Genomic DNA, 27,742 nt, shown 5'->3' with positions numbered 1-27,742 from the left:
TTATTTGTTTATACACTGTTTTTAAAAACCGTAAATTTTCTAATATAAAAGCATTCTTGCATTGTTGAGATAAATCCAACTTGAAGAGAGTATCTTTCAGTTCATCTTGCTTGCCATTCCCCTGGTCACAGCCTGGGGTGAGCAGAGGGTAGAGCCATGTCCTGGGACTGGTGACAGACAGCCGGCCCTGGGAGGGGCCCATAGGCTGCAAGAAGAGCATTGTGCAATTTACATGGATGCCTTTGGGTGGGGGCCTGACAGCTGCTGGAGTCATGGTCCTTACCCAGATCAAGGTGGGGCTGACAGGGCCTCCTGGTGCTCAGGTAGTCAGGGGCCAGGGTGAAAGCAGCTAGTGGGGTCGGCTGTATGAGACAGATAAACGCTCACACTCACATGCCAGGTGTGGCTTTGAGCCTCAGCCCAGCCCACTCTCCTCAGCTGTCTGGCTGGCTTTATAGAAAGTTCCCTAAATGGAAAGGGTCTTTTTTCCTACCATGCCTGCTCATTCTCCAGAGAACCAGTGCCTGCAGCTGGCCATACTCTGAGGCTGGAGGCACAGTCCTCCAGACCACCACATCTTCTGGGATGTCTGACCTCCTCTGCAGCAGAGGTTACCAAACTGTCCAGTCCAAGGGAACAGTCCCCACAAGAATGCCCCAACATCAGCCACCAGCTGCAAGTTCACAGTCCCCAGGACCACCTCCACTTCAGACCAGCTGGCTGCAAATGTGGGGTGCTCACAACCACACTCAGCTCCAGTAATTTTCTAGGGTGACTCAGAACTCAGGAAAGAACTAAACTTGTGATTACAGTTTTATGATCATGAAAAGATACAAATTAAAATCAGCCAAAGGAAGAGACGCTTAGGGTAGAATCCGGGAAGGGTCCAGTTGGGAGCTTCCAGGGAGGCGTCCTCTCCCTCTGGGGCTCTGGGCAACCATGCCTCCTCTGGGCCACAATGTGTGCGGATATGCACAGGGCACTGCCCACCAGGAAAGTCTACCTGAGCCTTTTCTGTCCAGAGACTTTCCTGAGGCTTGATCAGACTCTGCCTTTAGTCTCCAAAGCCCCCCAAACAAACAAAGACACTCTTGTCAGACAAGACATTCCAGGACCCAGAGGTCACCTCCCTCTAGCCAAGGGCAGAGGCTAGACTTCTCTTTGGGTGAGGTTAATTCTCAACTATGAATAGGGCGTGTTACAAAGTCAGTGCCCAAAAATGCAGAGTGATGTGGCAGTCAGAAGCTCCAGTCCTGGCTTTGCCACCTTTGAGTTTAGCAAGTTACTTACTCCCTGTGGACACCTACCAGCCAGAGGCCAGCAGGAACAGTCTGGTAGCCAAATAAATTTGAGTTAATTGGTACCCATTGCACTAAGAAGACTGCACACTAGGGGGCAGCGCAGAGTCTCTATGTGTGCGTCGGGGGTGCTTATTGAAGGATTTGGGCATTTGTAGGGTGATTTTAGGAAATGTTCAAGGGAGCAAAGTGTTGCTCTGCATTGGGTACTGTCGAGGAATGGGGCGTGTCTATAACTGGGGATCTTCACAATTTTTATCCAGGAGGTGGAGGAACAGGGGAGGGCTGAAAAACCTGGGAGAGAAACAGCAGTCTCTCACGTGAAACAGGAGAGGGCACTGTTTGGCCATTTCTATGGGCACTTTTTGGCCATTTTTATGGTTTCACGGTGACATCGTTTTTGTCCATGCTCAGGCATAGTTACGGAGTGGCCTTAATTCTGTCCTGCTGCGTCACGGGTGCACGGTGACCCTGCCTGACATGGATGCTCTGTGAAGTTGGTGTGCATCAGGCAGACACCAGGGCCCAGCAATCGAGTCACGGGATGCTTTGTTCTTTTCCCACACCTGAGTTTCATCGTTGATAACACAGAAAGTAATTCTCCCTAACACATTAGGCAGCTATGAGAATTAAGGGGAATAATGTAAAATGCCCAGCATAAAATAAAACACAACAGCCAGTCAAAAAAGTTAAAAAACAGCCAGTTAAAAAGTGTGTTTAAAAACTGTGATAAAATGGAAAAAAGTGAAGACTTAAAATAAAGCCAAATGCAGAAGAGGCACAGGGAAAGAAGCTGAGAGAGGACATCAGGTGAGGGCAGTCCCTGAGCCAAGGTCTGTCCCGAAGCTCCCACTGTGACCTCCATCTGGGGCCAGGTGTGTGTGTGTCTGTGTGTGTACCCTTGCATGAGGGAGGTAAGAAACATGCCAGCAGCTGACCATGCTGGCTCACGCCTGAAATCCCAACATTTTGAGAGGCTGAGGCATGAGGATTGCTTGAGGTCAGGAGCTCAAGACTAGCCTGGGCAACAGAGTGAGACCTCATCTGTACAATTTTTTCTTTTTAATTTAGCCAAGAATGGTGTTGCATGCCTTGTATCCCAGCTACTTGGGAGGCTGAAGTAGAATGAAGTAGAAGGATCACTTGAGCCCAGGAAGTTGAGGATGCAATGAGCCACGATTGCACCATTGCACTCAGTCCGGGTGACAGAGTGTGATGAGATCCTGTCTCAAAAAAAAAAAAAAAGAAAAGAAAATGTGCCAGCAATACACAAAAAGGTTTATATACCATAATGAAATGGAATCTGCCCCAGGAATGCAAAGTTGGTTTAATATCCAAAAACCAATGAATGCAATATAGTACGTTAATAAAATAGAGGACAAAACCACACAATAATAGACACAGAAAAATCACTTGACAAAACCTAACACCCTTTCATAAAAACACTCAATAAACTAGAAATGGAAGAGAACTTTCTCGCCAGATAAAGGATGTCTGAGAAAAACCCACAGTTAGAATCACACTAAATGGTGAGAGACATACACTTTCCTCTCAGTGCCAGGAATAAGACAAAATATCTGCTCTTGAAACAAGTATTCACCATTGCACTGGAGGTTCTAGTCAGGGCAACTGGGAAAGAAAAATAAATAAAAGGTATTCAGATCAGAATGGAAGAATTAAAACCATCCCTATTTAAAGATGGCATGATCCATCTATAGAAAATTCTAAAAAATCCACAAAAGTATTAGAGCCAGTGAACAACTTCAGCAAGATTTCAGAATACAAAATCAATATTTAAAAATCTATTGTATTTCTATAAAATAGCAATACATAATCTAAAATAAAATTAAAATAACTCTACTTATCAAAAAGAATAAAATATTTAGGAATAAATTTAAATAAGTACAAGACTTGCATACTGAAAGCAGGAGGAGAAAGAGAAGGAAAAGGAGAGGAGGAGGAGGAGGAGAAGTAGGAGAAGGAGGATGAGGAGGCAATGTGTTCAGGATGTCCTGTGATTCCTGAGGCCTGAAGCCACCTGTCAGGTCAGGCATCCCCTGTCCTCCCTGTCCCTACTCCTGATCTGCTATCTCCAGCTTGCACCTCAAATCTATTCTGTTCAGGCATGGAAGTAATAGTGGTGTGAAAGTCAGTCTGGGTATACCCGTTGTTCTACACACTGGCCTGGCGAAGTTATTTTCGGCTCCTTCTAAGCCAGCCATGAACGTGAGGAAGAACTCTGCGTGGGGTGCAGTTCCCTCTGGGCAGTGAGACCAGCTGCAGAGGCCACCCAGGCCTGGGAGAGCCCACAGCTCCAGCCAGGAAGGGCTGTGGCTGAGGCCAGCTGCAGATCTCAGCCTGCAGACCCTGGAGGGTTAGAGTGTGGCCCTGAGGGTCCTGGGGCCTCTGAGCAGCCTCAGGTCTGTGCCCCTGAAGGCTTTGCCTCTCGGGCCCGGTGCTTCAGCGCAGTCCTCAGGGCCTGCAGGATGGCACCGTGGCTGGTCCGCACATTGTAGTGGCTGAGCTGCAGGAGGCGCTCGAAGTCTTCCTCCTTGTAGGTCATGTTGAACAGGGCGTAGGGGGAGGTGGCCCCGGTGAGATCTACTTGGCCAGCCTGGAGCTCAGCGGGACTGCGCTGGACACCTACCCAAGGGTGGGAGGGGTGTCAGAAACAGGTTGCCAGGGCCTCCACAGCCCGGCAGCGGCTCACTGGGAGGGCTGCCCCCACCGGAGGGTCCCCTGCTTTCCTCCCAGCTCTCTGCGTCCTTTCCCCAGGAATACAAGCGTGGGGCAGGGTACTCTTTGGATGGGTACTATCTGGTGGTAGAAAATACAATTTCGTGCTTGGTTTCCTTGCGCCTGACACTCCCAATGCTATTCAGGCAGCCCCATGTCTCTACATTGCTTGGGGGTAAGGTGGAAACAGCCAGAAAGGGGACGTCAACCGGGTTTGTGAATGGATTCTTAGAGCTCATGCTGGAAGCAGGCGGGCAGAGAGAATTTGTTGAGATGAAAGTTCTTTAGAATTCTCAGATGTGGCTGAGCATGTTCAGAGGACAGTTGGGAGATCTGGAATTATGGTGCAAAGCAGAAAGCTGGGAATATCGCGCGAAGGCAGCAATGAGTTTTTCCCACCGAAAGGAAATAAAATTCTGACCAGTTGGTGAGAAGAGAGGATAGGAAGGAATGCGATAGGGGTTTCAATTTACGGAGCCCCTGAGGAGAGGCTCAGCTCCCTGAGAAGGTGCCCCAGCCTGGGCTTCGGAAGGATGATGGAGAGGCCAACTGAGTCCCCCACAGAGCAGAACAGCAGAGGAGGCGGGACCGAGGGGGTCCCAGGGCAGGAGGGAGGCCACAGGAGGCCGGTGTCATGACAGAGGGGACCCCTGCCCAGTGACCCTGCAAACAGAGGGCCTGCAGGGACATGGGCATCAGCGAGGAGGCTAGGGTGGGTTCCACAGCCTGGGTGGGTCTAGCCTGAAGCCTTCTCCTGGCAGACTTGCTTCCCTTCCCTCTGCTGGGCAGAGGGGGTCCAGGGCAGGCGTCTGAGGGGCCAGGCAGCCTGGCTGTTCGGGAGGGGCTGCCTCACCAGGGGCTGAGTGGTCCTTGAAGGAGGCATTGACCAGTGGGAAGTGCAGCAGGATGGGGGCCTCTGGGCAGGCAGGGTCTGAGAACAGGTGGCACTCCCTTGGCTGGTGTTGGTCCTGAGGGCTGGGTTCCACCCGGGGGAAGGGCAGTCCCCGGGCCCGGCAGTACAGCTCCGTCTGCTGCAGTGCCTGGTGGGGAGAAGGTAGCTTGGAGAGAGCCAGGCCGGCCCAGGTCAGTGCTGGGACAGTTCCAGCCCACACCAGCTGCCTCAGTGTCAGGACAACAGCCTGGCTCTGTCCTGTCTGTGGCTGGGCCAAGCTGCAGAGTGACTCGGAGGGAGACCCAGGGGAGTCCAAGGACCCCAGTGGTCTGCAATGTTGTTTGGTTAAAATCTTCAGGTGGGGTACAAACCTAACGCCAAGCCCCACAAATCCCAACTCTGGATTGCTATTGCTGGATTGTTCAAATCCCAGAGCTAAGAGGGGACCCACATTTGCACACAGTCTGCAAGGGAAGAAGTCTGGGTTGCGGAGGGGGATGGACATGGAGATGCTTAGGGTCTCCTCTCAGCTCTTTCCAGCTATTCTTTGGAGTGGGTGTGGGAATGTCCCTCCCTGTTGAGCTGTCCTGGGACCCATGGCCCCTGCACCACCACAGTCTTTCCCAAGTGGGGACCCTGGCAGAAGCCAGTAGATGAAGGCCTGACACCCTTCCTTCCCTTCAGGACCTGAGTGGTGAAGGGCAGTGGCTCAGTGGTCCTGCTGCTTGCCTCTGGAGCTTGGCCTGGCTGGGCAGAGGGGTTCCCATTGGGTAACCAGGGTACCTCAAAGGGCGCAGATAGGGAGTAGTCGAAGGAGAGGATGAGGTCTAGCCTGCGGCCCGGCCGGAACATGGAGGGGCAGCTGGTGTTGATAAAATAGCAAGCGTCCACCAGGCAGAGCTGAGGCTCCTGGGGGGTCAGCTGGCTGGGTGTGGAGTCAAGCTGGCAGTCTGTCGGGAAACGCAGGATGGTCAGAGGCCGCCACCGTGTCACAGGTCATCCAGGTCCCCTTCTGTCCTCTGGGTCACTCTCTGAATGTGTGTACCACCCCAGCCCTGCTCCAGGACCTTCCAAGGGGATCTTCTCCAGGCCACATCCCAGAAGAGGATGCTTACCTTCTAGGTCTCTTTCTGCCAGTCCCCGCCACCCCACCCAGAGCCCAATCTCACCTCCGCCTGGCCACGGCCCTTACCTGCCCAGGTGGAGAAGTCCCTTTGGTTGCAGTAGTTCTGGTGCAGCTGGAGGCCCTGTAGGAAGTTGGAGCTGCGCTGGTGGAGGGGCCTGCCCGTCAGGAAGCCTTTAAACGCCCTGGCCAGCGCCGTTCCTGGCTGCAGCCATGAGGCCCCCAGCCACGAGGAGGTCCCTGAGGAGGTGGGGGGCTCCTTCTCTGAAGCCAGAGAAATAGACATTGGTCCCTTCTTCCCCTCAGACCTCGCACACTGCAAGCAGAGTCTGAAGGAGCAGCCTCATCCCAGGCCCCTCAGCTCCCACTTCCCACCTAAGCTCCTGGTCTTGTCCTTGATGTGCCGTGTCCAGGCCTCCCCAGAGCTGGTGAGGTCATACCAGGCGTCCAGCAGGTTCAGGGAGAAAATGTTGCTCCAGATGGCTGAGGGAACCCCAAGAGAGGTCAGCCTGAGGTCCCAGCCAGTGGCCCTCTCACAGGTGCTGATGGGAAACGGGGGTGGGAGAGGGCTGCCCCTTTGATGCCCCCCTGTGCCACCCACTCGTACCCCTCATCCTGAGGTTCTGTCCACCTGAGCTACAGGACCCATGTCCATTTAGACGCCTGGCCCGGGGCCGCCCAGGGCCTTCAGAGCCACCACCCTCACCTTCCAGAAAGCAGATCCGGGGCTCAGGGGTCCTCCTCATCAGCCGTCCCATGAAGAACTCGGAGCCGAAGAGCTCAGGAGGGACGAAGGCTCCGTACTTCAGGAACCCGACCTCATAGGGGGAGAACTCAACCCACTCTAATGGGGAGGGAGGGAGAGGCAGGAGTGTGAGGGGAGTGGATGGCAGGAGCCCCAACTCTGGCCAAAGGTACTGCCCCAGCAGGCCTGAGCACCCTGTGCCTGACCCCAACGCAGCAGACGTGGGGAGCATGCACTCCCTCCCAGTCCCTGGTCCACACCCTCAAGCTCTCCCCACTCCCATGCACAGAGAGCTTCCCTGAGCCCTCAGCACCACTGCCCTTCCCATAGGTTGGGCAATCCATGCAGAGTTTCCAGCTTGAATTCTCTGGGGACTCTCAGGGTGCAGAGGGTTTGGGGGCTGGAGCATGCGGGAGGGGGAGTGGGAAGAACTGTACCCTTGAAGTCCAGTGTCTCCAGATTGTTCTCTTTGACATTGAGGCTCAAGTAGAGGGGTAGAGGGTTCTGACCCCGTTCTAGGGCAGCTCTCTGTCCTGACAGCTTCTGATCAATCACCTGGGCCAGAGGGTGTCAGGGCTTAAGTGAGGCTGGGAGCACCCTGGAGGCAGCAGCTCAGGCTAGGGTTGAGGAGGCAGCTCCTCCAGTGGGATCTGGGGGCCATGCATGGGTCAGTTCCCACTCCTGCCCTCGTGTTCTGACCAGCCTGAGACACAGGGTCTCTGGACAGGGCGTGCAGGCTGCATGCTGCTTTTCTCCAGGGAGGGCCATTCTCAGGGACCACAATGCCAGCCGGCTTCCAGGCCCATCTTCATGGGTTTAAGAGTGAGGTGGGTGTGGATACTGACACACAGACACAAAGCACACGCACACATACATGTATTGCTTTCCAGAAAGGGCCCAGCAATGCCCTTTGTGCATATACTGTAAGCTACGCTGGGGGATGGACTGCCCCTCTTCCAGGTTCACCTTAATGCACATCAAGTTTCAGTCCCTTCCGAGTGCTTTCCTGACATCCTTGACTCCCACGTGGTGCCCCGTTGTTTATTTTTACCTTCTGTTCTTAATTTCCTCTTCAATAGCGCTCCAAGCTCTGTCTTTGTTTCATTTTATTTTATTTTGAGTCAGGGTCTCACTCTGTCACCCAGGCTGGAGTGCAGTCATGTGATCTTGGCTCAATGCAACCTCCATGTCCCAGGCCCAACTGATCCTCCCACTTCAGCCTCCTGAGTAGAGTAGCTGGGACTACAAGTTACGCTCGGCTGATTTTTGTATATTTGTAGAGATGGAGTTTTGCCATGTTGCCCAGGGTGGTCTCAAATTCCTGACCTCAAGCAATCCATCCTCCTTGGCCTTCCAAAGTGCTGGGATTATAGGCGTGAGCCGTGGCACCTGGCCTAAACTCTGTCTTTGATAGCAGCGACTGTAGCTTGCCTTTTGGGGGAGCCCCCACAGAGTTCCTGAATTCTAGGGGAACAGAAAGACCTCATTCTATGCTGAACTAGAGTTGCAAATAGAGCTCTTCCCAAGCACCAGCAAAGCTAATGGTGCCTGCCTGCAGTGCCACCTTGGGAAGGATTCTGTCGCCACAGCTGAGGTTGACGCTGTCAGCCCTAGGCTGTTCCTACTGGGCAGTACATGTACCATGAATACATTATCCCACCTAGAAGGGGGTCTAGTCTTAAAGGCTTCCAACCTGCTACAGCAGCCCTTATCATCAGATTGACTCAGGGAATGTGTATATGTGAGAGCATGTGAAGCATGTGGGCATCTGGATCTCCACTGAGAATCAGCCTGTTGGAAGTCACTTTGAAATTTGCCTTTTAAAAACCCTCAGATGATCCTGATGCCCAACCAGGTGTGAGGATTCCTGCCCAGCCTATCCAAGGGGGATGCCTTTCCCACATCCATGGCAAAAACCCAACACACCCAGTGTGTATGTCCTCCTCACTGGCAGCTCTTCTGTCCTGGATGAGAACACTGCCGTGTCCACCACAGTCATCTTTCCACCCCGTTCTTCAATGGTCCCCAGTACGAGTTACAGATATTTCACAGGAAATCTCTAAATAGGGCCTGATCCCCCACCACTGATGGTGGTGGTGTATGTACAAGTCAGTCCTTAGGTACAAATGTGTATACGTGATCCCTTCTCAAAGTCTTTTTATTTAGAAACCCTGTTTGTTGCTCTTTTGATGCATATGATGAGGCAAAATGTGTCCTTTTACTACAGTTGTACAATTTATGCCCTAGGGAAAGCTCTGGAAAAAGGTCAGCACACCCCTCTATCTGCTGAAACAGCGCCCAGTGTGTCTCATGGCTCATCAGTAAGCTGCGGCAGGACTCTCAGTCTCTAACCCCCCGGTTTCCAAGAGAGTAACCTCAACCCTGCAAAACACCATTCTGATGATTTGAGGGTCCCACGGGAAGCACTGGAGCTTGGTGCAGTACTGGTAATGCAGACTAAAGGGTGTGCAAAACCTTTTGTTCAGAGTTGAAGGAAAGTGTGCCAGCTCTTAACTCAGGAAAGCATAAGAGAAACACTCTGAGTTTCTCTTTGAGGAATGATAGCAGCTTTTAAGCAGTTTGGTACTTGCCAGCAAAAGACTGATGAAAAAATTTCAAAGAGATGAGAATTTGAGAAGCACTGATTACAGCTGGTGTATTTGATGAGTGGATTTCTATAAAAACCTAATCAATATTAGAGGTGTATGTAGACTAATAGAGTCATTCTGAGCAAAGTTTCGGGGTATAATAATTCTTAATATTAATGAAATTGTGCTACAGAGTTATTTTTCTGATGTTGTAAAGTGACTTTTGGTACTTTATTATATCATAGAGGTAATAAATACCTGTTTTTATCTAAGGCTTTAAAAAATTAGAAATCAACATTAAAATCACCTGAATAAAACATTATTTTATAAAGTCTACAATGAATGTTAGCTTTAAGAGGAAAGGTTTGATAACCAAGAAGAAAAGAAATAATAAATTGAAAACCTTTCATATTGGGAAATAATTTTAAAAATAGCATAAGTGATTTCTTTTTTTGACAGGGTCTCACTCTAACGCCCAGGCAGTGGCATGATTACAGCTCATTGCAGCCTCGACCTCCCATGCTCATGTGATCCTCCCACCTTAGCCTCCCGAGTAGCTGGGACTACAGGTGTGCACCACCACACGCAGCTATTTCTTTTTGTAGAGATGGGGGTCTCCCTATGTTGTCCAAGTTCATTTTTAAGAATATATAGACGTTCCATATTATCACAAGCATTCCCATTTTTGGGAACAATTAAAAAATTGTCTTCTAAAAAAACGCCTATAAAGCTTACACATAAAGCCATGCATTCAGTCACTACTGGAGGGTCCAATGGTAATGAATAAAAGTCTACTTTATAGCCTAGGATCAAACTGCATTTTCTATACCTTGTAAAGTGAACTGTTAAAAAAAGCTCCTCCCATTCTATAGTAATTAATCGCTGCCGCCAGGCAGGAAAGCCAATTATTAAAACACAACATCTTCAAAGTTGAATATGAACTTAAACAGTAGATCCAAAGAATACACAGGACATAGTAATAGAATGAAAATGTTTCCACTAATTATGTTGGCTTTATAAATTCAATGCCACTTCAATAAAAATCCCAACAACATTTATCAGAAAGCATGACTAGGTGATTTTATCATATAATTAGAACAGCAGGCTGGGCGTAGTGGCTCACACATGTAATCCCAGCACTTTGGGAGGCTGAGGCAGACAGATCACTCGAGGCCAAGAGTTCAAGTCCAGCCTGGCCAATATGGTGAAACAGTCTCTACTAAAAATACAAAAATTAGCTGGGTGTGGTGGTTCACACCTGTAGTCCCAGCTACATGGAAGGCTGAGGCACAGGAATGGCTTGAACCCCAGGCAGAGGTTGCAGTGAGCCAAGATTGTGCCACTCCACTCTAGCCTGGGTGACACAGAGAGAGAGAGAAGGAAGAGGAGGAGGAAGAGGAGGAGGAGGAGGAGGAGGAAGAGGAGAAGGGGAGAATAGGAAGGGGAAGGGAAGAGAGAAAGAAACAGCAAAGGGTCAAGTACTGCCAAGAGAATTCTGAAGAATTCAAGTGGAGTGGTAACTTAGCCTACCAGATACCAAGATTTATCGCAAAACTTTAGTCCATGTGCTACTGGCATAGGGAAAGATAATCTGCCCTGTTGGAACAGAAGAGGGCACTCAGGAAGAGTCCCAGGAATATGAATATATGAAAAATATATGAAACCTGATACATGACAGAATTAGCAATACAGGTCAGTGGAGAAAAAATTCAGTAGATGATACTGGGAAAATTTGTTACTAATGTGAGAAAAAAGAACTGTATCCCTATCCACATGATACCTGGAGATAAATTCTTGGTGTATTGAAGTCCTACTAATAATAAATAAATCTTTTAAAATTTTTATAAGAATGTATAGAAAGATTTTATAACTTTGGGGGAGAGAAAAAGAAGACCTCCCCCAAAACACCATAAAGAAGAATGATAAATTAGATTATATTGAAATTATGAATTAAAACCATTAGAGCTAATGAGGATTCACATCAAGCATATATAAAGAATTCCTATAAAACAATATGAAAAAGACAAATTAAACAGGAACATGGAAAGGGATTTGAATAGGTAATTAATGGAAAAGGAAGCCTAAATGATAAATATACTTGAAAACATGAGCTGTTAACTAAAAATCAAAGAAGTACAAAACTATGATAAATGTTCCTTTCATACCTCATGCTAAACAAAAAATTAAACGTCTGCACAGGACATAGAGAAAAAGCAGCTATTACACACTAGTAGTGGGAGTGTGAATTAATACAACTCCTTTGGAGAATGGTTTGCCAATAGCTAGGAAAGTTGAAGGTGTACAAACCCAGTGGCCCAACAATTCAACTACTGGGTATGTATCTTGAAGACTTAGAGAATCTCTAATGCAGGTATACAAGGAGACTTGCACAAAATTGTTCACAAATAATATCACATTTTTCTTAAGGATACATATATTACAACACTGTGAACTGGAAAACCTAGAGGAAATAGATAAATTTCTGGACACATTCAACCTACCAAGGTTGAACTATGAAGAAACAGAAAAGCTGAACAGACCAATAACAAGCAATGAGATTGGAGCAGTAATAAAATGTTGCCCATCAAAGAAAAGTTAAGGACCTGATGGCTTCACTGCTGAATTCTACCAAACATTTAAAGAACTAATACCAATTCTACTCAAACTATTTCAAAAAATTGAAGAGGAGGGAATACTTCCAAAGTCATTATCCAAGGTCAGAACTACACTGATACCAAAGCCAGATAAGGACACGAACAAAAAAGAAAGCTACAGGCCAAGATCCTTGATGAACACAGATACAACAATTCTCAACAAAATACTATCATACTAACTTCAGCAACACATCAAAAAGATTATTCACCATTGAGCACATGGAATTCATCCCAGGAATGCAAGGATGGTTCAACATAAACAAATCAATAAATGTGATACATCACATCAACAGATATAGTTGGGATCAGTGCCCTGGTTACACAATCAAAAATGCCTTCCTAAGTCTCACCTCATTCTTACCTCTCCTAGAACCTTTGAAAGCTATCTTGTTATTACTAATCTTTGGCCTTGCTTGATTAACCTCTTAGTAAAGCTTGTGTCTTTTAGATCACAACAGTTCCAGGTAAAGACAATGCTGGCACAAGGCTTCCAATCTATCCAGCCTACTGACCAGGAGAATTTAAATATTCTACCTCTGGGCTCCTTAGATCTGGTATCCAGAGATTTTTTTACTCCTCTATTGCTTGACCAGGGCCTACCCCCATAAAATAAGCAGGAAGCAGTTAAAAAAAACAGATTTCCACCCTTCTTCACCCTGTTAAGATTAAGGAAGAGTGTCTAATCTCTGAGACAGGAATGAGGTAGGAGGTGGGGCTCGACTCTGGAACCAGATTGGAGACTGGCTGAAACAGATAAAGGCTGAAAGCACCTCTCCATAAGATGTGCTCACCAGTATCATGACAGTTTACTCCTTCACTGGCAACAACCTGGAAGCTACTGCCCTTTTTCTAGAAATTTCTGAATAACCTACTCTTTAATTTGCATATAATTAAAAGTGGGTATAAATGTGACTATGGAACTACCCCTGAGCTGTTGCTCTGGACACACTGCTGATGGGTGGCCCTGCTCTGCAGGAGCAGTCACAGAGCTATAACACTGTGCCCTCAATAAAGTTGTTTTTTCTACCACCAGCTATCCCTTGAATTTCTTCCTGGGGGAAGCCAAGAACCTCCATGGGCAGAACCCCAGTTTTGAGGCTCCCCTGCCCTGCTACATGATGATAAACCTAAATTCCAAAGTCAGGATGACATCAAAAACAGGGGCTCCTCCATGCTGCAGGAAATACACATGCACATGTCAGCTGCTAGGGAGTCCTACCTTGGCCCCCAGGGTGCACATACACTCCTCCCCACATGCACAGGCGCCCTACCTGGCCATGCAGCATGGACTCCAGCACCAGCGCCCACAGGTCCACAAAGGTGGTGGGGTGACCCTGCTCAGCCTTCAGCTCCAGCTCCCTGCGGTAGCTCACCAGGCGCTCTGGGGAAAAGACCTCCAGCTTGCTCTTGGTCAGGTGCTCCCGGGCATGTCTGATAGGTCCCTCCAGGTCCCTCTGTGACCACTCAGGGTCCCCGTACAGGTGGGCCATTGTCCTGGGAGAATGAGGAGACAGAGCAGTAGGAGGCCGAGGATGGGCATGGGGAGCTGCAACTCCTCCTTTCCACCTTGCAGCTTCTCCTAACACATGGCTCCTGCTGCCAAAGCTCTGCCCATCTGGGAAATAGGTCTCAGGGCCTTCTCTCCTTCCAGATCAGCGCCATCCAATATTAATACAATGTGAGCCACAAACGGAATTTTAAATTTCCTTGTAACCACATTAAAAAGATATAAAAGCCTGTAAAAATTAATTTTAATATTTTATTTAATACACTATATTCAAAAATGTTTATTTCCACATGTGGGACCCCAGTCCCATGTGGTGTGCACTATGATTGCCCCCATCTGGAGCTGTGTCAACTGAGAATCAGAGAAGATAAGCTGCTTAGGGTCAGCCAGCCAGTAAGTGGTGCTGCCGGGACTTAAACCCAGCTCCGTCTGAGTCGGCGACCTCACAGCCCTTCAGTAACCTCAAGAGCGCATCTCCTCTGCTGCCTTGCTCATGGCAGGGCTTCTGTAAATGCTTGCTTCTTCCATTCTGGGAAAGCTGCTTGGCTCCTATCAGATCACACTGCTCACACCTACTTGGCCTCCCCACACAGAGGGTCCCTCTGGTGTCCACTCTGTCCCGCTAGGGCCCCTGATTGTCTCTGCCGTCCAGTCCCCCAGGATCCTCACCACGTAGAGCCAGAGACGCCGCTGAAGTAGGTCACACAGTCCAGGAGGCCCAGCTTCTGCAGGGCCAACAGGTGGCCATAGAGTGAGGTCATGGCCCGGGCACCTCCTCCTGTGGTCATGATGCCCACAACGGGTACCTGGACCACACATGGACACAGGCTGAATGAACAAGGAAAGGGACCAGCTGCCTCCTATCTCACACAGGGCCCCATCCTGCTACCTGTCTCCAGGGAAGGGACCGCAGGATCAGGGCCTGACAGAGTCAGGGTTAAGGCTGGTTCCAGCCCTCCTCTGGAAGCAATGGCTCTCAGCCCAGGATGGAACTCCCAAGAGTTAGAACCCCAAAGCCTAGCCACACTCCCACGTCTCCCGACACATGCCCAGTCTCCACTGACAAGTTTCTGGAGAGGCATAGGAATCAGGTACTCCCTTATGGCTGGTCCAGGATATCTGTACCCACGTCCCCTGCGCCCCAGACCTCATCCTCCTGCAGGTCTCCGTCCAGCTGCAGGGCCTGCTTCAGGGCTTTGGCCACCACCTGTTTCCTCCTGCTCAGGAAGGCCTGCTCCTCTGCACACAGATTGAAGCTCAGGTGCATGGCTAGCTCCTTGGGGCTGCAGCAATGGAGGATCCATGGGTCAGGGGACACCAGCACAGCTCAGCCACTGGCTGGCCAAGCCCAAAGTGAGCTGCCAAAGAAGCCCCCTACTCCAGTCTCAAGGACCACCCTTGTCCACAACCCTCCCCTCTGGCACGCCTGCCTCTCATTGTCCCCACAGATATGAATGTCCCTTACCAGCTCTCTGCCTTGAGCTGCAGCCTCACTCCTGGGGCCTGAAATCAAAGCCAGAGACTCTGCTCAGATCCTCCTATACCCTAAATGCCACATGGGAATTCCCTGAGGCCTTGGTCCCCTTCATCTTCATTCATTCTTTTTTTTTTCACTCTGTCACCCACGCTGGAGTACAATGGCACAATCTCAGCTCACTGCAACCTCCGCCTCCCAGGTTCAAGCGATTCTCCTGCCTCAGCCTCCCAAGTAGCTGGGATTACAGGCGCCTGGCTAATTTTTGCGTTTTTAGTACAGACAGGTTTCGTCATGTTGGCGAAACTCCTGACTTCAGGCGATCTTCCTGCGTTGGCCTCCCAAAGTGCTGGGATTACAGGCTTGAGCTACCGCACCCGGCCTCATCTTCATTCTTACTGGATGGGCATTTCCAGCTGAAGCCACTTACATGTGGAGCAGGAACATCCGTGGTCACCTCCTTCCCAATGGTCAAGGGCCTCAGGGGCACAGTGAGGTGTTCAGTTGAGTTGTCTCCATTCCAGCCATTGCTTGTGGAGCTCTGGAAGGAAAATATCATTCACTCACTCATTCATTCATTCATTCAACAAATCCTTACTGAGTATCTAGACTGTAATCCCGACAGACATGTCTCTCCCTGATCGCTTCTCGGCCTTTTGGCTAAGATCAAGTGTAGACATGTCTCTCCCTGATAATACAGATTATAATATTGATAAGTATTGTAATTACATTGATAAGTATCATAATTATAATAACTATAAAATTATAAGAGCTAATATTTATCTAGTACGAAGGCATTGTTCTCACCAAATAGCACGTATAAATTCAGAAAGACATGGGTAATGACTGATGCTAGTGTCATGAAGGAAATGAGTGAGTGATATGACAGTTTCTAATGCAACCAAAGGTGGAGTGCATGGGGTTGATTTGAGGTTGGGATCAAGGAGGGCCCTCATTTGAGCTGAGATATTGAGATGGAGGAAGAGAAGGAGGAGGAAGAGGAGGAGGAAAAGGAGGAGGAGGAGGAGGAGAGGAGGAGGAGGAGGAGGAGAGGAGGAGGAGAAGGAGAGGAGGAGAGGAGGAAGAGGAGGAGAGGAGGAGAAGGAGAGAAGGAGAGGAGGAAGAGGAGGAGAGGAGGAGGGGGAGGAGGAGGAGGGGACAAAAAGGAGAGGAGAAGGAGAAGGGGAGAAGGAGGAAGAGATGAGGAGGAGGAGGAGAGGGGGAGGAGGAGAGGGGGAGGAGGGGAGGAGGAGGGGAGGGAAGGAGGGAGGGAAGGAGGCGGAGGAGGAGGAGGAGGAGGAGGAGGAGGAGGAGGAGGAGGAGGAAAAGGCAGCCTTGGAAGGAGTCCGTCGGGGACAGGAGAGCATTTGGCATGTTGGAAGTGAGAGAGGAGACAAGGATGGCTGGCACATCGTGCATGGAGGGGGGGTGGAACAAAATGTGGTGGCAGAAGTGGGTGGGTGCCAGGCTGTGCAGGGCCTTGTGGGCACAGACATCATATCTTATTCTAAGGGTACCACTGGAGGGGCTGCTGGAGGACTCCAAGACTGACATGGTGCAGCAGTCCCATGCTCACCTAACACCTGGTGGCCTTCCATGTCTGCCAACAGTGAGGTGCTTAACTAGGGGAGGCTGACAAGGCCACGGGGGCCTTGGCTCTGGTGGGCAGGGAAGGCAGGGAGAGGCCCACTGCAGCTGGAGCTGCCCAGCCTGGGATTTTGGGAGAGGTCTAGAGCCAAGACCCACCCTCAGGTGCCCGCTCAGCTCTGTCTCTAGGGCTGCCATGTAGTGGAAGCGGAAGGCAGAGGCTGTGCCCAGGGAGGATGTCTGGGTGTCCTCATAGGACCCCTTCAGCACCAGCTCCAGCTCCAGTTTGTCCTGATCTAGGGAGAGAGAGGGCAGGTTAGGATGACAAGAGTCTAGATCCCCAGCTCCGACTTGGGAAAGTGACACCACCACTGGGACTCAGAGCATGCTCAGAAGGTTGGGCCATCGTCTATGGCATTCTGAAAAGGGCCTTTCCCACTCCATGGGGCCCCACAACCCCCCACCCTGGACTTCTGCCTTGTGCAACATGCCTCCCCCAGGTCAGGGGACCCTCCTACCTAGAGGAGACACATGGCCCTCTGTGCCATGTGGGTGGGAAGGGAGAGGCAAGGTCTATGCTGCTGCTGCCTCCCGCCCTGTGCAGCCTTCCCAGCAATCCTCCTCACCCCCACGTCCAGACAGTCCAGGCCTGGTTCTGAGCCGGTCTCACCTGCAACCACAGCGGTGCTCCCTGTGCTGTCCAGGTGCACATCCAGGCAGCACAGCTCTCGGGCCTAAGGGAGACCACGTCATGGGCAGGGGCCTCTGCAGGGTAAGCTGAGGTCGCCTCATCCTCAACTTTCTGAGCCCCAGTGTCCCAAATCCGCCACACACACAACAAGGAGTGGTGTGGGCTCAGGATGGGACTGCCTGCAGGGGCCGTTTGCCCCATCACCGATCCTTTGCCACTGCTGAACCTCAAGTTCTTGAGCCAGGAGGGCCGGGGCTTCACACCTCCCTGCAAGCTCTCCTGGCTTTGCCAAACTTCTGAAACCTCCCAGAGTGCCCAGCCCTCAGACACAGCTCCTTCTTCTCCTGTTTCTCTGTGGCTGGAGTTGGAAGAGGTATTCTACCACAACTCCAAATAATCTAAGCAAGCCGCCCATCCACAGGAGGCTGGAATGCGTGTCAGAGAAACACTCAGAACAACTCCTGTTTGTCCTCTGTGGCCTAACTAAGGGATACTGTCAAGGCCAGGCCCTCATGGCCTTGCCAAGATGCCCGCCACCCACGCGCCACACAATCACAAAATATGCCCACCCCCTGCAGGTCTCCATCACCTCCTAAGAGGCAGTGCCATTGGCGTGACTTTCTTTTTTAACCAGTGTCATGTGATACTATATTTTCATGCGTATTTTAAAAAGTAATACTAGCCCATCAGACAGCCCTGGGAGTGAGCGCCTCCTTAACTGCCGGCTCTAGGTGCATTCGCACGTGACCCTGGGCCCACCTGCTCCCAGGTCTGTGCTGCTGATCCAGGAGTCACACTGTGATAAAAGCATGTATCAAGCGCATCGCCTGCTCGCCACCTTGTGGCCATTTATGTCCACTGCAGCTTCGTGAGCCCATGGTCGGGAGCGCTGACGGGGACTCTACCCCGTCCCGAGGAGGAGCTGACTGAGCCGCTGAACCTATGGTCTTCCAGGTTGGAAGTAACCGCTCTGGGAGCGCCCTCTGAGCCTCAGTGACCTCAACATTAACAACCAGAAGCTGGGCCTGGCCTGCCTGATTTCTTCACCGTTTCCCAGGGAAGCACTCAGTCAATCCCTAGAACTGTGAGTTCACCGCAGGTGACTAAACACCTTGGGGAGGCACCCCAAACATCAGCAGGCTGGAATCTCCTCTCCGCAGAGCCCTGCCTCCCCTCTCTCCATGCATCCTTAGCTCCAGGCCCCTCCAAGATCCACAGCCCCAGGTGACCACCTGGCTGAGAGGCCAGGGGTGGTTTTACCACTCACGAAGCCCTGCCCCTGCCTTGTCCCCTGCCGGTCCATACCCCAGGCAGCTGTCCTCCCCGCCACGCGTCTGCTCTGGGGCCCCTTCCCTCAGCCTGGGAAGGCACTTACCACAAGGACTTTGTTGGTGATGAGGTTTTCTGGGCGATTCGACCTAGAAAAATCAAACCTCGCAAAGGCAAACGCTTCTTGTATTGACCTCCCCTCCCGCCCCTGTGGGGCTTCCTTGGTTGATGTGGGGCTTCCTTGGTTGATGCCCAGGGCTCTATAAGTTCCGGATAAGGTTCAGGGGGAAGGGGAGATGCTTCTGCAGGAGGAGAGGGGAGGGGAGAGAGCAGGGAGAGAAAACATCGGCTTTCCTCTCCGCATTTTTTGATTTATAACACTGATACATTTTTCATTATAATATTGATAGGTATCATAATTATAATACCTATAAGTTATAAGCGCTAATATGTAGTGTGAAAAGACTGTTCTCTGAAAGCATGTATAAATTTATAAAGACATGGGTAATGAACTGATATTAGTAAGCGTTGTGAAGGAAGTAAGTGGTGTGATAGAGAAGACCCGCCCAAGACCGGACCTCGCTGGCAGGGTTAGGAGATGAGGAACAGTCAGGCTGGAGTGACCGCAGGGACATCTAGGTCAGGGCCATTTCCTCAGACAGAGCCTCAGCCCTGAGACACTCCCTGGGCTGAGACGTTACTCACGTTTCTTCCATCAGGAACTCCACGTCCAGCTCCTCCTCTCCCTGCAATCAGACAGGATGAGCCAGTCACGAGCACGTACCTGTGTCTTCAGCGCTGACACTGTTCTTTTACAGGCATCATCTCGTCCCCTCAAGCAGTCTCTGAGGTAGGCACGTTAGTGCAATTATTTCCAATTTACGGATGAGGAAGCTGAGGTATGGGGCCAGGTGGCCCTACCCACATTACCAATGGCTAGTAAGTCTGCAGAGAATGGGTCTCCCACCCTTGGAGGTCCCAAAACTCTGGGCAAGACTGAGAGGAAGACAAAGAGCACAGACAAAGGAGGGCCTACAGGACCCATTTGCTCTTCCTGAGAAGGGACCAGACCGCAGAACTGCCATCCCCACCTCCAGGCTGCAGCAGGAAGGGAGTTGAGGCCTTCACAAACCAGGCCTTGTGCTGCCCGCAGGAGTGATGGAGGCTGAGCTGTTCTGATGGATGTCAGGAAGTTCTCCACTTCCCAAATCCTTCCTGCCACAGGTGGCTCAAATCCCTCCATTGCATGATTCAGTCTATAACTGTCAAGTTAAGACTTCTCCTTGCTTATTAAAATGTAAATATCTCTGGAAGGGATTTAGAGTTTTCTGTGAATGAGTTCACCCCAGCAGCCTCCCCACAGGTGGGAGAAACAGCAACTTCCTCAGCCTGGAGTCAGAAGAGGTGGGGCTCCTAGGGACTTCCCCACCCACCTGGGAACTCTGGGAGAAGGTTTTCCGGAGCAGCTTGCCAGGGAGGACTTCTGAGATGTCATAGCAAACCTTGAAGCAGATGTCATCCTCCGTGACTGAGTCTTCATCATAGATGATAAGCTCCAGAACATTCTAGAAAACAGGAACAGCGACTTAGCCTTTTACCTGCTCAAGTAAGGGCTTGAACCCCACTTGATGTCTAGAGCCAGAAATGATCATTATGCCCCACAATTTTGTGTTTCAAAATAAAAAGAACTGTAAAACTTAAATAGAAGGAAATCTTCTAAAATTCCTAATTTCCCCTTTCTAATGTTTTATCAAACATAAATTTCTGTGAAAGAATTCTCTCTTTCTCTCTGTCTCTGTCCATGGCTTCTCTGGCTCTCTAAGCTGCGCCCTAAGGTATGTGCTGGTGATCTTCCACAGTCTCCTACACGGTCTCATCTCCCCACTGCAGCGACCTACTCAGGAGGGGGTTCTTACTGTCTCTGTTTCATAGCTGGGCTTAGAGAGGAACCAGCTGCGGGGGTCGGTCCCACAGCCAGCTGGTGGAAGGACCATGTTCATTCTTTCATGCATTCCCTTGCACACAGCACAGACAGGCTGGGCACAGAGACCCCTTCTCCTGAGAGCTTCTCCACTCCAGGAATCCTCGCATGGAGGTCCAGCCTGTTCACAGGGGAGTGGCCAGGAGTCCCCCAGCCTTCACCTTGACCTGATTTTGGATAAGGAAGCTGAAGGCCTCATTCCACACAGGATGGCTGGAGTCTGTGAGCGTCTTGGTCTTAAACTTCATTCCAGGCGCGGTGGACAGCTGTAGGGTCACATAAGGGTCAGCCTCGCTCACTGCCAAGGTTAAGGAAGCCTTTGTGAGGGGGCAGTCCTCACACCCTCTCCACAGGCCATGCCAGTTTCCTACCAAAACCCTGGTGGTCACCCCAGGCGGCCAAGCCCAGCCCAGCCCCACCCCAGGGTGCTCATCTGAGCCCTTCCCAGGGTATCTGGTCCTCCCTGCTCCCACCAGAATGCACAGGGCGGTTACTCACGCAGGTCGGCCCGGCGTAGGTTCCGCGCCTCCAGGACCCTCACGGTGAGCTGCCAGCAGGCAGAGGCCTCCCCCTGGGGAGATAATCAAACTCCAGAGTCCTTCCCGCATTCCCCCCACCAAGCCTGGAGTCGCTGTGCTGCCCACACCCCTCACCACCCTCCTGGTACTTGGTGGTGCTGATGCTGCTGCCAGGCATTCCGGGGACACCCACTGGGGACCAATCAGCCTTTATTCACCTCTGTCTTTGGGGTCACGGTTCTGGGCTGCAGCAGCCGGGGAATAGTAGACCACCCATGGGTGGAATTTGTGGGACCCCTTCCCCTTCGGGAACAGGCTAACACATGGTAGTGGACAGAGCAAGGAACTGAGGGCCAAGGAGTGGCCGCCACATGGGTCAGTTAGATGTCAGCCGTTCCCAGAGCTCCCAGGGAGGGCAGCCCGCAGCCTCTTGGCAAAGCAAGGGCTACCTTTGGTGACCCTGCTGCCAGCACCCCACCCAAGCCCTTCTGGACAGAAAGCAGGTGCATGACTTAAGGGAGGCTGAGCCTCGGCAGCCCAATCCACAGGCACTACCCTGGATCTCAGCCATCTGCACTGTATGGGGTATGAATGAGGAAACTCCGAGAGCATGGGGCCATCACTGGGAGCAGTGGGTGCTGTGGGTGAAAGGCCACTGTATTAAGATGCTGATCAGGCCATGTCAGCCACAGACAGCCCAGGTGAGAGGGAGAAGCTGCTGAGTGGGCAGAAGCTAGAGGAGATGAGCTGAGAGTAGGTGGCAGGAGGGAAAGCAGGCGGTCGGTGGGGCGTGGCTGAGTCCTGCTGGGACAGGGCACTGGAGGTGTCCCCACACCCCACTGCTGAGGTCCCTGGCACTGCCAGGATCAGGAGGGCCCTGGGGTTTCTGTTCTTCCTGGGCGTTGCTGCTCGGCTTTTTTTTGGGCACCTGGCACTAGTTTCTTATAAGCCTCTTTGAAGTGAGTTTACTCAAATGGGTCTGGCAGGGCAAATAGCATTTTGTCCTGTGGGCTGACCCCAAGGAAGGTTGTTGGCCTTGTATCCTCTTGTAAGGGAGCCTGCCCAGGAGGACCACCTATGGGATGCGTGAACCCAGCAGAAAGAGCCCATATCCAAAGGGCTGTTAGAACAGGGCTATCAGGAAGGAGCACTGCCTGTGCAGGGGAGTGGGGCAGTGGGAGCCCCCAGCCAGGAGGGGACCCAGCAGGGCCACAGGGTGGCAGGACCCCCATGGGGCACCAGGCACATGAAGTCCTATGAAATGCTAACCCTGGCAGCACGCAGTGTGGCAGCCCTGGTGAAGAACCCACAGACCATCTCCATTCCAGAAAAAATCCATGCTGGGGCTTCTGCCATTCAGCGGCTCTGCCACCAGGTTAGACTCCCCACTAAGTATGATCTTCTTGGACTCGTATGTCCCCTTCACCCCCCATCCCCTGAGGGAGCCAGGAGGCAGTGCAGTGTTTGCACAGGGAACATTCAGCCTCACATAGCTGGGAGATGATTGTGGCAAAACCAGAGCTGTTTCCTACTTTGCACCGTCCCATGATCAGATCCACACCCATGCATGTGGCTGGAAGGTCTTGGTGCCCATGAGGACTGATCTCCACTCTCCACAGAGGCTGCTTGCTAGGGGTTGGCTCACCACCCACCTGACTCTCCACTCCCCACCAAAAACTGTGAAGGACCATGGCCATAGCAAAGCCACATGCCTGGTGGCTCTGCCCCTGCATGTTTCCTCTCTGTGGTTCCATGCCAACATCCCTGTCATTCCAGGCCACTTCCAAGCAGAGCACACGTGACCTCCCCAAGCAAGGTAGACTTGTTTGTCTCTTCTTGGGGATTAGCTCCAGTGGCATCAGCAACATGTCAGCTCTATAAACCTTAAGCCTTATAGGGGTTGTCAGCAGCACAGATTTTATGAACTCTGAGACATCTGGCTCCATTTCCTCCCCTCGCTCCGATTCCACCACTGCTGGCCACAGGGAGGTGACAGCTGGGATGCTGGGGCCCTGTGGGGTGTTGAGTTTCAATGTCCCACTCCAAGATAAGATAGGGGAAGGGCAGAGGCAGCCCGGCCTCACTCCCCTGCTCCCTGGGCCAGGCCAACACTCCACAAGTCCCAAGCGTGTGGGCTGCTTCCCTGGCAGGTTATTTTTACTAGAGTGAAATCCCAATTCTCTTAACCTCTAAGATCAGCGCTAACATGGAGCACCTAGAACATGGTATTATTGTGACAATGATTACTATGACTGGTCTTTACTGGGCTTAAAGGCAGACTCTGGAGCCAGATTGTCTGGATTTAAACCCTGGCTCTGCCACTTACTTGCTGTGTGACCCTGGACAAGTCACTAAACTTCTCTGTGCCTCTGTTTGTTTCCTCATGTGTAGTGGAAATAATAATAGTTTTGACCTCACATGGTACTCTAAGGCTTAAAATGTTAACACTTGCACACTGCTTAGGAATAAAGTCAGCAGTTTCTAAGGCTTAAAATGTTAACACTTGCACACTGCTTAGGAATACAGTCAGCAGTTTCTAGGCAACTGCTATGACTGTCACTATTTATTAAGTATCTGTCATGGTTCCAGGCACTGTGAATGCTGTCGACACCAAGATGAAATCACTTTTGTCAGACCCCAATGAATCAGAGCTGGGAACTCATGAAAGAGCAGAGGTCGTGTTTACACACCTGAGATAAGAGCTGTTTCCAAGGACTTCCTACAAACCCCACAGAAAACGCCTTCACTTACTTCATGCATCTGCTACTTGGAGGTTTATCACTAGACATCCTTCAGGATGGCAGTAACCCAGATAAGATACTCTAAAAAACACACGTGCCCAGTAATAGCATCACCACCAATGATCTGACAGCTCAGGCTCTGAGCCTCTGGAACCGAGGAACTCTGTTTCCAAGCAGTTTCTGTGAGCCTCTCCCCATTTTTCCAGTAAAAGCTTCCCTTTCCGCTTCCCTCACCGTGGCTTTGGCGGCCTGTCATTCCACGCATTCTGGGCTACGTCATTTCTTATTCCAGAGGAAATACAACATAGAGATAATTTTCTCTAGTGTCTTTCTGTAGGGTGACAATACTGTACTAAGCATATTACCTATTGTCACTTGATTTATCCTTCCACCACTTCAAAGGACAGTACTTCCATTTCCTCCCATTTTATAGATGAGGAAATTGAGGCTCAAGAGGCTAACGTGTTCCAGGTCACAGAGTTAGAAATGACAGAGTTGGAATTCAAACTTCAAGGCCAGAGCTCACAACCCCTCTCTATTCTACCTTCCCAGGACTTTGCTTCTTTGGAAAAGCATGCAACTCTCCCCTCATTGCCCCACGGATAGCTAGACACTAGATTTTCACAAATTTGTCTAATTTGACTGATACTCATAGATTTGTCATAGATTTGACTAATATGATTACTGAGCTAACTGACATATTAACTGATATGAATCTTTTCTCCTGAGGGCATAGGGGTTTCACCTTCCCTTCTGAAATATCCTCCCACCTGAAATACCACCTTAACTGATGACTAACCCGGAGCCTGCCGGAGGGCATTCGGCAGCCCAGTCACCTGTAGGATCCCAGGAGTGGCTCCCTGTTGAGGATCTCAGCCATTCTCTGAGCCTTGTGCAGGGACCCCAGAGGCTCTGCCATTCTGCTCTGGGTGGAGAGGCGCAGGCAGGGCACGTTTATAAGTTTTTTGAGAGGCTCAGTGCTGCCCCCTGCCCATCTTGGGAGATGTGGCCCAAGGGAGCTTAACGGGGCTGGGTCTCCCCAACTGGGGTCCAGTTGCCCTTGATCCTGGGTGTTCAGCAGGAAGAGGGGAATGAGCAGGCCCTGTCCCCTGCTGGCACTGGTGAATGTGGTGGGACAGTGCAGGAGGTCAGAGAGAGGAGTGGAACCCCTGGGCACAGCCCCAGGCCCTTCACCTCCCTCATTCAGGCTGGGCAGAGGCTTCTGAACTGGACCACACAGCAGGCACATTTCAGAACAGGTCCCGGACAGCCAGCCTGCCCTGCCAGCCCAGCTGCGACTCTGGGGCAGGTTCCAAGCCCCTGTTCCAGCAGGAACGTGGCTAGGAGAAGCCGCTGCTGATGTTTACCACCACAGGAGCTGACTTGAAGGCTGGAGCTTGAGGACCTGGTCCTGGGGACTCAGTCCTGTGAATGTTGGCTGGGAATGAGGTGCTTCCTAAGTGTGGGGCAGACTCAGGCTCCCAAATCACTGGCACTAGGCTTTTGTTTTACCCGGGAGCCAGACCTGGAGCAGGCTGAGGGGAAAGGGGGAAGGGGCACAGCCCTCGCCAGGGAGATGAGCCTAAAGCTGGTATATTTCAGAAACCTCCACAGTGGGCCATTCTGGGCTCAGGGCTCCTGATGGGATGGGTGGGGGGACCCAGGGTTGCCATCCCCTCCCCTGCCATGCAGCCATGGACTCCCCAACATCCAAATGTCCACTGATGTCTGATTTGTGGATGGCTTCTCCTGACCTCAGGCTGGGGCAGCAGGGTGGTCCTTCACCAAGGGGTCCCTCTCACCTTCCACCAGGGCTCCTCGGTGACTGCCCTGCCCCAGGCCAAGCCTCTTCCAGGAGCACCAGACTGGAGCTGCCTGCCTGGATCCAGCTCAGGCCTGGGTCTCAGAGACACAGCTCTAGAAGCCCAGTGGGGTCTGCACACGAGGCAAAGGACCTCAGGACAGTGACTTTGGCACACTTAGCCTCATTCCTGGCCACTGCCTGGGGCACCAGGGAGACCTCAGGAGCCAGCCCTGCTGGCCTTGGTCCCTGGCAGAGGATGAAAATTCTGGGCTTTGGGAAACTCATGCCACAGGTGGGGGTGAGCAGCAGGCAGGCCTCTTTGGCCTGGGTGCAGTCCCACAGCTCTTGGGCTTAGTAAATAGTTTGGATGGGGATTTGGCACCCCAGAGCTCCGGAGACATACAGGCTGATCTCAGGGCTCCAGCAAGTGCTCGAAAGTTGCTGGCCTGTGGGGGTGGGGCGGTGGGCCTGGTGGGTCTCCTTCTGTGACACATGCAGCACTATGCTCTTCAATGTTGGGGGCAGGCGAGGTCCCTAAGGGCACTGCTGCAGTCACTGGGTGTGGGGAGGGGAAGCTCTCCTGACTAGACTCATGTTTCCCGGCTCCCGAATCTACAGATGGTGCTCACCCACCCCACCTGCTTTGCATCCCAAATCTCAGCCTCCCTCACCCTCTGGCCCAGTCTGGGCAGAGACTGAAATCACCCTGATTCCAGCTGTTAAACACTTGCCAGAGTGCACCCTGGCCCCAGGCCCACCCTGACTGGTGCCCACATGCTCTGCAGACACTGTTACCTGGTGAGGGTGGCCAGGTAGTCCCCCAGGTGACAGGCTCTCCATGCCAGCCCTTCCAGCTCCACTCCAGGCCCAGCCCTTGCCAAGATGCTGACTTTCCGGCTGGGTGGCAGCGACCGTCCCAGGGGGATGGAACCAGTGTGAATCTGCCAGCCTACGAGGAGCCATGATCCTATAAACAGGTTGGGGCTCCACCCCCAGGTACCTTTTTCAGCCCTGCACCTGCCCTCTTCCCCAAGAGGCTGGGTCATCCAGCATCTCCAGAAATGCCTGGCAGGGCTCCCGGACCTGCAGGTGGAGCATCTCTTCCAACCTAGAGCTTCAGGACAGAAGATGCAGCCAGGGGGAGGCTAGATGAGTCCCAGGAGTGGCAGCAGGAAGCTGGTTCCCCTGAGGCTGAGGGCAGACGATGGGGTGGGGGTAGAGCTGAGGAAACCCCCAGCTCTACTGGAGCCAGGCTAGCTTCTGTGGGAGGAAGGCTGAGCACCTGAGACTAGGGAAGGGGCCAGCCTTCCTGGGCAGCTCTGTGCAGCTGGGAGTCCAGGGGATGAAGAAACAAGAGCAGTCGTGGTGGCAGGCCCCGGGCTAGTGTGTCCTCCTCATCTGACCTGAGCAGACTCCGGGGAGCTGCAGAGGGGTCTGGACACCCCTCATCACAGGCCCCTCGCTTCCATGTGGCTGCCCCTAAGAATTTAGGGGATTTCAGTTAGACTTTGTAATAAAGGTAAAAGAGACCGATCAGGAGACTCTTGGGTTATGCAGGTTGTAGAAGAAAACCTTCTGAAGCCACTTCACTGTTTAAAGTATCCAGTGTGCACGTCAGCATTGAACACCCTCCTAACATGATGTGAATTCAGCCATTTTACCGTCAGTTCCATATACAGTTGAACAGTGACGGTTTGTTTCTGAAAGCAAATGAAACTGAGTTGATGTTAAATTACTACAAATCGATCTAAAATGTATTATTTTAGAATTGGCCAAAATAGAAATCTAATGGTCTATGAACAAGTAAACAGTTTTTGAATGGAAATATCTGTCATTTGCATGAACCAGATATGAAATCTAATAAAAAAGTGAACGTAGTGGTTGAGTGGTTCCTGCCTGTAATTCCAGCACTTTCGGAGGCTGAGGAGGGAGAATTGCTTGAGGCCAGAAAATGGAGATCAGCCTGGGCAACAGGGTGAGACCCCATCTCTACAAAAAATGTTTTCTTTTTTCTTTTTTTTGAGATGGATTCATACTCTGTTGCTCAGGCTAGAGTACAGTGGTGCAATCTTGGCTCACTGCAACCTCGGCTCACTGCAACCTCCACCTCCCTGGTTCAATCAATTCTCCTGCC

General features: G+C 51.5%; 1 protein-coding gene and 1 pseudogene across 1 annotated transcript; one reads left to right on the top strand and one right to left on the bottom strand.

The window, feature by feature from the left end:
- Window positions 1-637: 637 nt before the first annotated feature.
- Window positions 638-21,572, bottom strand: PLA2G4D (phospholipase A2 group IVD). The gene is made up of 20 exons (XM_078333169.1): window positions 21,513-21,572; window positions 21,044-21,116; window positions 20,707-20,843; window positions 19,998-20,129; window positions 19,270-19,310; window positions 18,671-18,713; window positions 17,275-17,338; window positions 16,764-16,900; window positions 15,448-15,558; window positions 15,009-15,046; window positions 14,691-14,826; window positions 14,213-14,349; window positions 13,308-13,530; window positions 7,232-7,349; window positions 6,756-6,893; window positions 6,425-6,532; window positions 6,119-6,313; window positions 5,710-5,876; window positions 4,888-5,074; window positions 638-3,941 (listed from the first exon to the last, which is right to left on the bottom strand). Exons 1-20 carry the CDS (start codon window positions 21,570-21,572, stop codon window positions 3,715-3,717), a joined length of 2,472 nt encoding a protein of 823 aa, XP_078189295.1. The 3' UTR covers window positions 638-3,714.
- On the top strand, window positions 15,658-15,778 carry LOC144577579 (U2 spliceosomal RNA; annotated as a pseudogene).
- Window positions 21,573-27,742: the final 6,170 nt, after the last annotated feature.

This window comes from Callithrix jacchus, chromosome 8 (assembly GCF_049354715.1).
Source record: "Callithrix jacchus isolate 240 chromosome 8, calJac240_pri, whole genome shotgun sequence".
Taxonomy (NCBI): Eukaryota; Metazoa; Chordata; class Mammalia; order Primates; family Cebidae; genus Callithrix; species Callithrix jacchus.
Note: the sequence above shows the minus strand (reverse complement) of the source record. Positions and strands in the feature narration are given on the sequence as shown.